The 10,239-nt window shown below is 41.6% G+C and overlaps 1 protein-coding gene across 1 annotated transcript in view; it reads right to left on the minus strand.

The window, feature by feature from the left end:
• ITPRID1 (ITPR interacting domain containing 1) overlaps window positions 1–10,239 on the minus strand; it is a 35,292-nt gene that overhangs the window by 15,683 nt on the left and 9,370 nt on the right. The window contains exon 5 of the mRNA XM_026844020.1: window positions 7,372–7,426. Within this exon, the coding sequence (XP_026699821.1) occupies window positions 7,372–7,426 (55 nt within the window). The remainder of the gene's footprint in view (window positions 1–7,371; window positions 7,427–10,239) is intronic.

Genomic DNA, 10,239 nt, shown 5'->3' on the forward strand with positions numbered 1-10,239 from the left:
GAACTGACATCTGTAGGCATTGGCAGCAGAGGTTCACTATCCAGAAGTCTCCACATTTTCCCCTTTCAAGAATATCCCCAGTACAATTTGGTCCACAACTCTGGAAGCCTCCTTAAATAGGTTGGCTGGAGCTACAGGAAGTATTTGAAGTACCTGGGGACAGAGGTCGTGTCAGGCTCGGTAATTCAGATCAACATTGTGAGTCTCCCACTCTGTTCCTGAGAGGAGCAGCCGCACCCTTGCAAACTGCCGTGCTCTCCCCGCGAGTCAGAGCTTCCTGTCGTCTCCTGCCTGTCCTACACAAGAACATACTGCCCTAGAAATGGTAAAAGTATAAATGAGTAATCCAAGAGCTGAATTTGACAGGAAAAGAGAGAACACTGTAGGCAGTTCTTTGTGATAAATGATGTTTCTGCAGACTGGGAGGTTAGGAGTAGTGATGAATCTAGTCAAAACCTGAAATTGCAGTCACTTTGACAATGGTCTTTTATCTTCCCTCAGCTGATGAAACAGCTTCAAACTTTGCCAGGTCCTCCTCCTACTTTTCCTTGAGAGTCAGTATCACTTCCATCTTATTTCAACTGAGCTTCAGCCAACTGTCATTAATTCAGATTCGTGCTGCTGCCAAATGTCGGGAGAGACGGGTGATGGTTGTGTCTGCTTCTGATGAAAATGAGAGGTAGAGCTGAATGTCATCAGCCTACACTGTAGATCACGTTACATCACAACTTCTCCCAGTAGCAGCTGCACAGAGATAATGAATAAAAAATAAGCGATTGCAAGGAGGCTCATAGGGCTTTCTGCAACCGAGAGCACCTCACAAAAGGGAGGATGGCTTCCAGCAACCCTCACAGAGACCTTTGAGAAAAACGAGTGAAAAGCCCTTATGTTTTGCAACTTCTGCCTGGTCAGCAGTGCCCAAAGCAACTGGGAGGCCAGAACATGTATCTGACTTTAGGCGTTACTTTGTAGAGACCAACAGTCAATTACCATAGCTGTTTTTCCACGGTAATAGCTATTAAACTGTTTTCAGAAGGTCCAAGTGTGTCAGGCTTAGTAAGTTGCCTCCCTTTGTCAATGATATTTTCCTGAGGAGAAATGCTAAGTATCAGCCAGTAGTTGACATGTATGTAGATCTACGGAATACGAATCATATTTCTCATCCCTAAAGAAATCAGTGTTCTACAGAGCATAAAAATACACCCAGAGTAACACCAACAGCCCCCTTTTCACGGGTGTCACCCAAAATCTCATAGCAGCCATGGCAAAGCAATGTGGTGCCATCAGAAAAGGTGTGCATGTTCTCACAAATCTACCTCGAAGCCCAAACTGGACATGGGGTTGGGATTTTGTATTTTCCATCAAAGTTCAAAGGGTCAGGCTGTCAACTGGCACAATTAGCATAGCAACATGGAGGCCCCTGACTGTACGGGCGAGGCTCTGATCCTGCTATGCACTTCTGAGGCCATGGGAAGAAAAAGCAGAGGAGGAAATACTAGAAAAGACCTTTCAAGGTCTCAGCACAACTTTAGCACAACTAGATTTCATTTCAGAAGTTTTCTTGTTTAAAAAGCTATCACTGCTAATCTAAACCAATATCTCTTAAGTATTTTGTTGTCAAAGTATTTCATTGTCCTCCTGGATATCTAAGGTATTTTATCTTTTTTTTTCCCCCTAAGATTTAAGCATCAGCAGGTTGTATAACTTTCACTGGGCCATCTGCCTGTGGTGTGTGCATATCCTTTCCCACTAGGATGAATCAGCTTGCTGCAGTAGGACCTAAAATATGACACATACGTGCAACAAAATGTTATAAATGTGCAGTGACTGTAGGAATGTACTCACTGAAAATCATACAACCCCCCAGAGCTCTTGGGGATGGCTGCTTAGACCTGAGGACTGCAGGCAGGATGTCCTGACACCAATGACGGGTGGCATGACCTCCCAGAAGCCATTTCTAAAGTCTGACAGAACTCCTTTCTCTACTGCCCATCTAGTTTCTGTACCGATGAACACGGCATCACCACCTCCTAGGTCTCCATCTTCATATCCATTGCTGAACTCGGGCATATATATGTGCGTGACATACATCAAGGAGGACTGTGGCAAAGCAAAGCAGCCGGGCTATTCTCAAGAGCTGCAGAAGGAAATTGTCTTTCCAGGAAGACTCCTCTGAGGGAACTAGACAACTCAGGTTGTTTCTGGAGAGGGAAAAGATGCAAGAAGTTTTGAAGACTCATCGTTTCACAACTTTGCTTTTCAGTTTACTCTTTTCTCTCAGTCTCTATTTCTTTCTGGGACCACAGGACTTTCCCTCCAGACTTCTTCAGGCTACAAAATGCATTAAAATGATACAGATCCCTCTTATTCTCACTCACAGATCCCTTACGTAAGAAACAGGAAAGAATAAGAAGGCCTTTACATGTTCCATGTGCAGAAGATGGGAAGAATATGGGCTGTGGCATCATAAAACAAATGGAGGCAACCCCGAACAGTTAAAGAAGGGGGACGTCTTCTTTGTGCCAGGTCACCTGCAGAATATAAAACTGTTGCAAACAGGGATCTACTATTATGGATCTATTATTCATCATGTTTTATGAAGGGAGAACTCATATTTGGAGACTGTATGTGATCATTAACCAATGCCAAAGTTTAATGTGTCAGGCAGTATCAACACAAGAGTAGTTGTAGGACATTTTTTTCAGTTCAGCTCCAGATTTTGCTTGCAGCTTTAGCAAGTCTTCCCTTTGGCCTTCTTTTTGCCTTTCCCTTTCCTTTAGTCTGTACTTAAAATTAAAAGCCACTTTGTTATACATGAAGAAAAACAGTGTTACGTAGGCACTATAGCAAATAAGAAATATGAAATAGCTGTTCACTTCTTAATACTGAAAATAGAAAAATGAACATGGAAAATCCTGTACTCTTTGCAGCATAGGAAATACACGTGCCTTTTCTTACACTTTTGAAGACATTGCTCCTTCAATCGCAGGCAGACGTTACAATGGATATTAGATAATAAACAGGATTCATATCCTTGGCACTCAGTCAATTAAAAGAAATACCAATTGCATTCTGCGAATATTCCCATGGTGCCAAACCATCAGAGGAGTTGGTGAGTAGGAGGAGTGAAGGTGTGATAACTGAAAGAATTGCTACTTGATAAGTCACAGGAGCTAATGTGTTAGCTCAGCATGCGGGGAAGCTAGGACGTTCCCAGCTGCTGCAAAAACTGGGTGTATGCGATCCCTGGCACCACTCGTTGGGACAAGATGAATCACAAGCGCTTCGGTAGCGAGCTACCATGTCACAGTGAGCCAGATGGAGGTGGTTACTTCTCTGATTGATTGCCTCTTGGGCTACCAAGGGCTTTTCCAGCAGGCTAATGCCTTTCTGTTGGCACTCGAGTGCCTGGGAGCAGTGAGTCCGCTTGGGTCAGCATTGCGCAGGAATTCCTCCCTTTCGGGTGCATGGCCACCCCGCAGGGGCAGAGGGAAGTAAATAAGGAGGAAGGGGGAGCGAGTGACTACAACGTGCACCAAAATAACACTGACTTCTGATGCCTCCATAATAGACCTTGCTGCTAATGAATTTTCAGGCACGTGCTGAGTTAACGGGGGTGAACAACATTGAAACATCCCTTAGTTAAATCCAATGCTTTACAAAGGCTAATTGAAAAAGGAAGGAGCAGCAGGGGTGGGGTGGGGGGAGAACAAGTGGGGAGAGGGGGCGGAGGGGGAGAACAGCTCTATTTTTCACGTGCTGAATATGAAATCCCTGCAACAGATGAGTTTACATGCAAGCCTGCACCTCATCAGGGCAAAGATACAGTGAGTGGAGTCAAGTAATTTTCCTCTGCACACAGCATCCCCAGCCCCTTACCCTGCCCAGCCAGCTTTCTCAACTGTGAGCTTTAGAATATAAACAGCCAATAAGTAAGGACAATAACTGTAGTTCCTGCTGAGAGCTAACTCTGCCTGTCATGCATTTGCTGGGTCCTAATACAGGACAGTGAATAAAGCTTCATTACAGAACAATGGAGTTAGCTGCCAGAGCCTACAGATTTGAATAAACAACAAATAAGCAACATCTGCTCCAGCATATGTGTATGGTAAAAAAAAAGTCACAAAATAAAAGAATTTGTAAATGCCAAAAGCAACACTAAACTGCCAGTGCTACTGTAGAGTGAATTTTTAATTGCACATGCATACAGGCAGGCTGTGGGTATTAGTCTCACATATGTCTGGTTGCTGCCAACCTGGGAGTATAGATGAATTTAATTAAATAAGGATTATCCCTTCTCCCCAGTACAATTACTTATTTATAACAATGATAAAATTGCCTAATAAAAAAGATTGTAATATTTTTTAAAACAGAGCTAGAAAACACTCTGCTTTTCCTGTAAGTCATTCAGAGATGTTTGGGAGGTTTGAGCGTCTTTTAAAATTAAGTCTCAGCATTCTGCCAAGAGAGAGGGAAAAAAAGCCTTATCATAAAGCCTACTGCAGTTAAACAGCCAGAATCTACATTATGGAGAAATATAAAGAAGACACACAGCAGCCAGGGAATTGGCTTTCATGGGGAGTGTAGAAAATTAAGCAATTGGACTAAAATTGAGGCCAGGCTACAGAGCCAAGGGACAATACCACTGGGACGAGTACTTCCATAAGTCACCCGTCTCTAATATGCTCCATCTAGGCAAAGCAGTCTGTTCCTATCTATCTCTATTTCTTCTCATAGTGGGCAACACACACTTTCCCGCTCAGGTGAGCTCCCTTTTCAGCAGGGTCATGTCAGGCTCTCACGTCTTCATCATCACTCACACCCTTTCCAACAGAGCCCACGACCAAACAGGAGTGGGCCGTTACAGTATCAGGCACTGCATGAACATTGAAAAACAGTCAGCCTGTGCCTCAGGGAATTTGAAGGCCAAATGTGAATTCCAGCATGCTCTTCTGGGAGCTGATGTTTTCCTTGTGTAGGCTCCTGATGGACTCTATTTCTCACTCACTCCTATTTTGAGGACCCCTGCTTATAGGTCTGAACCACATTCTGCTGAATTTGGTAGGAACCTTCTTAAGAGCTAGGTATTATTCACTACTAACAATATTACATTCACAACTGGCAATTTTTAGACTGTTTCCATGATGCACAGCAAGTTGAATTCACAACAAAACTCCCATGGCTATGGAGGGGTATGTCATTTAAAAGCAGTGGGAAAAGAGAGAGAGAATATGAAAAGCCTGTAAAAAAAAGCCGGAAATCTCCACTTTAACTTTAGGCCATCAATGACACTAAAACAACAAAGAAAGAGAGAGAGAGAGATATTCCAGTGTTTAAACAAAACTGAAACAGTATTATGGTTCCACAAAGGCATTAATCTTATATAATTTCAGTTTACTTGGATGATTTTGATTGATCGCTTAACTGGATGACAGCCTTACCCGAATTAAAAACAAATAATTACTTTCTGCATTTTCTGTCATGAAATTGCTACTAAATACATGCTTATTCCTATGTCTTAAAAGAGTATTCAGGGCATGCAATTGTTATTTTCCCCTTACATTTTGATTGATATACCTATACAATCTGCTAAATCCTTTAACTAATGCCCATCATCATTAAATAGCACAGTCATTTTTTAGAGACGAACAAAGAAAGGAAAAAATGAATTGTGGGTCTGTTGCTACATTTTGAATTTTTTCCCCACTGGGCTATGTCCACATCCTCTTTTTTTAATTTCTCACTGAATGTTTGTCCAAATGGTGTTTTTCACTGCACCAGTCCTGGGGAATTGCTGTTCTTTGTATAAATACTGCTGTGAGCGAAGACTACTGTTATGGAGGCTCCTCTTTGTTCATGAAGATCAAGACATCCATGAGAAAACAAAATCAAAGTAACCTAATTCAGGTGACAAATCATACAGTCTGAATAACAACAAGGACCTGTCATTAATCCTCAAAAGTCACTGGAGCCACACATTGACAGACTGGACATATACAAACCTGCCAGAAGATGAGGCAACAGCAGTTGAATGCTATAGCTGTTCAATCTATTTACAGTTAAAAAAAAAAAACAAACCAAACCAAAAAAAAAACCAAAACCAACAAAAAACACCAAAAAAAACACCCCAAAACCACAAACAACCTAGCAAAACTACAAAGATATGCTTACAGGTAATTTGAAAACAAAAACAAACCCACCCAAATGGATGAATTAATGCTATATTCCATTATCTTTACTCACCTCTAGCATTTACTAAGAAAACCCCACATATTTTGATGGAAATGCTGGCCTCACTGAAGTCAGTGGTACTTCTGTCACTGCCTTCAACAGGCTCATGATTTCACTCCTGCAAATCCACCTGTCATTCCAGCCAATGGCATCTGTGAATCACCAGCACCAGTGGACAGCGGAATTTTATTTTTAGATACCTGTAAGTACTTTGGTTGTTTAATTATTTGTGCTGGCTCCCCAAAACTGATATAATGTAGTCCTCAAAAGATGAGGGCTTACCAAACTTTCACCTTTGTGCCTTGCTATCTGCTTCTTGCTACTTATTAATTCTTTCACATTAAATTTCTGTCCCATTAAAAAAAAAAAAAAAACAAACAACAACCCACAACTGCCAGTTAGCAAGGATCCCTGGAGGGCAAGGTCAAGCATTCCCTGCTCTGGAGGCTTAAAAGCCATTTCCCCAGTAGTGCCACCCCTGACAGAAACCACTTCTCAGGATCCAAACTCCGATTGCCCCAAATGACAGTATAACATCTGGTCTAACAGCTTTGCTTTTAATCCTTCCATAGACTCCTCAAATAACTTATTTTCTAACACGCGATTCAGTGCTATGTCAGTTCATGTGGTGATAGTCTATGTCATATAGGAAACTCAGATGACGTGACAGAGGCCATGCTGCCACTAGAAAGTCCTGGTTGAGCTGGGCACAGAGTGGCTGCAGAGCCACTATCTCCAGTCTACTGGCTGGCTTATCTCCTAAGGATCTAAGAGTTGTAAGATAAGGGGTCATTTGTGTCTGGCAAATAATTCACTGAACAGAAGCAAAGCTTTGGTGTCGCTTGGAAGACTAGAGAGGTCTGGTCAAAGCATTGGAGGGGGACCTCGAACAAAGCTGTGCATGTGAGGTACCCTTTTCATGTGCACTCATTGTGTCTCCTTGACAAAGCTGAGTATATTTTACAGGTTTATCAAGTCATGACATCCAAACAGCCATATCTAGAATAATGCATCCAAATGCCGGACGTGATGGGAGCATTAGAGGGAAAATCTATTGTTAGGATAAGCTTTAGAAGAAACTACACAAGAACAGTGTTCTAAAACCAAAATTGGTCAAACTGTCGGTTTCATAACACTCACCTGAAGTGGTGTCAGGAGCATTTCCACATAGAGTTTCATCCTCAAAACTCTGAATCTGAAATGAAAAGAAAGAGAGGAGAAAAAATTCTTATTGGTGGTAATGATGATGAGTGTACACCTTATTATGAGGGGGGTCAGGAGTAAAAACAAAAAAAAAAAATCATCCAGATATTTAAAAGTGAAAACATAAACTCATTCAGACGGTTTCTTTTTGGTTGTCTCCTCTTTAAAATATTTGTTCTTGTCATAAACAAGGCTCTAGTCTCAGAACCTTTCCAATCCTTGCTCAAAGTAATCAATACATAAAGGTTCCTAACATGCAAATACACTAACAATCTTGTTTGAACAGCCACAGAGAAATGTCCCTAGGAAAAAAAAAAAAAATTACTTAGTAGAAGAAACCCAAGGAAATGTAACCATATGGAGGCAGATTCTTGCCAAACAGTGTATGTAAGGTCAGAATTTTTTTTCCTATAGGAATGAAGTTCCATTTGACTTTTTCACAGTATCAAGGGGGGCATCATGTCATGGTGCTGCATAGACTCCTTCAGAAAAACACTTCAGAGAAAAGGGTATCTATTAGAAACAAATAACATATGAACATGCATGTTGGCTGTGTCCTCCATGCAGTCTGTGGCTCAGGAGAGCCTTAAGTCCTTCGTTGTCAAAGGCTGGAAGAATACAAGAGAAGGATCACTCTATATGCACCTGTTATTCTGTTCCCCCTAGGTCTGCTACTGGCCATTACCAGACTAACAATTTAGGTGGCCTGATGGCTTCAGCCAGTGCACGGTTCTTACAGCCTTAATTTAATGATGTGGTAGAGAATACTCAGAAGTTAAACAATATATACCCTGTCTATTTTGAGCATACAGTATTTACCAAACTGGTTTAGACATCAAACCAGGGAGTTCATGATCATCTGCATTTACTGCTCTGTCAATGTCCTCACCTTTGTGTGAGCCTCTAGTCACAGAGCTGCAAGTCCAGCATGCTAAGTGCTCTACAAAGACATATGAGCTGCTTTGGGGCTATAAATTTCCTGTGCTGGAGATCTCCAAAAGACACCCTCTTCCCTGCTGAGGCTGATAATCCGGCCCATACTCTAATTCTTGAGTCAGCTCTGCCAACACGAAGGTTGCACCACACCTTTCACAGAAAAATACACCTTTGGAAAGACTTGAAAATGTAAATATCCTTTCCTCAAGAGGAGTGCCACCACCTTAACCTGACCTCTTCCAATGCTTTAGAAATGGAAAACTTTTTTAAGCCACCCACCCTTTCCAGCCACTTACTCCTCCCTCCCTTCCTTCTCTTCCTTCCCTCCCTCCCTCCCATGCTCCATATGTTTTCAGGGAGCTGCCAACCATGTTATTTCCCCCCCTTTCTTTGATTCTTACAGTAGAGCCTAATTTTTGGACTCCTTCCTTTTCCTCATTCTTGAAGGATGGCTGGGAAGGGAAGAGTATTCCTGTCGACATCCCAGTGGAGTCTGAATGATTGGAGAGTATCCTACCATAGCCCTTTTTCTGCAATAGTACATCCAGAAAAACTGGTGCTCACAAAACAACTCTAGATATAAGAAAGGAACTGGCAAGTATCCTGGTCTCTGCTACTTCATGTTGAACCCCCACTGACAGCCCACTGTTGCTAAAACATACAGAGAGCTGAGTATCACGGACTTCGCAGACTGGATATGAGAACAAGCTGCTGTTCTGAGTTATTCTGGTTTTAGGACGCTCAGCTTACAGAGCGATAAAATATTTCAAACACTGCTATAAAACCAAGGCTAATTTTGTGATGCAACTTTCTGAAACTATTGGGCTCCTAGGTTCACCGTTAATGAAAGAATACTCCCTAATTAGTAAAAAAAAAAAATAAATAAGTGCTGGCGTACAATTCTGCATTCCTCTGAAGACTCCACAGCTGGTTTTCTGTGGACTTGGCTGCAAACAACACAACCTCTTTCTAGTTTCCAACCTGGAGAATACTTGCAAACTGCAAAATGCCATGAGAGCTACTACACTGCTTGTAAACAATAGCACATTTTTTGTATGTCTTTTGAAACACATTAACATTGATGAATGCACTTCATTATTTGTTTTCTACATCATTTTCTGCATCGTTTGTGTGGGGAAGCATAGGCACAAAAACCTCAAATGTGAGAGCATTTGTGAAAATTTGAACTTTAAATTCACAAATTAAAATCTGGACTGTTCATCCTGTCATAAGGAAAAGCAGAATGGCCAGTTGCAACCTAGCAATGCTGTTCAAATTTTAGATATTTTTGTTGCTGTTTAATGCTGTTGGACATTGTTGTGGATAAATACTTCTAAAACTGTCTGCTACATACATGGGACTAAATAACGCACAGATGTCACCATTTAGTCAGATATTTTGTAAAAGAAAAAGGAGCCTGGAGGACTTAGAGTAAGACTTTTCCACTTCACTGTATAAGCAAAAGCATTTTGCAGCCTCTCTCACACAAAACTCTCAAGGCATTAACTTCATTACAGCTTAAACACTCAGGCTAAAATCAGCAGGGAAACTAGATTCAGGCTTAAATCTACGCATAATATTCCCACACCCAGAGTTAAGTGGACACACAAATATCTCACTGATTGAGCCTTAAGAATCACATCTGTTCAACAATTGTTGAATTCAATAGTAGCTGAATGCAGTAAGAGATGGGACAAATGAAGATCATACCACGTTCACAGAAGTGCCAGAACTGAATAGGTATTTTCTTACATTTTGGATGTTTTGGGTTTTTTCTTCTCAAGCACAGTCATCAAATACTGAAAGTGCTTGGTCCACAAGCAGCTCTAGCTGCAGCGTGTGGAAGATGTGAAGGCTCTGATTCTCCAA

The sequence above is a fragment of the Athene cunicularia genome, assembly GCF_003259725.1.
Source record: "Athene cunicularia isolate RWA chromosome 2 unlocalized genomic scaffold, athCun1 chr2_part2, whole genome shotgun sequence".
In the NCBI taxonomy this organism is placed as follows: domain Eukaryota; kingdom Metazoa; phylum Chordata; class Aves; order Strigiformes; family Strigidae; genus Athene; species Athene cunicularia.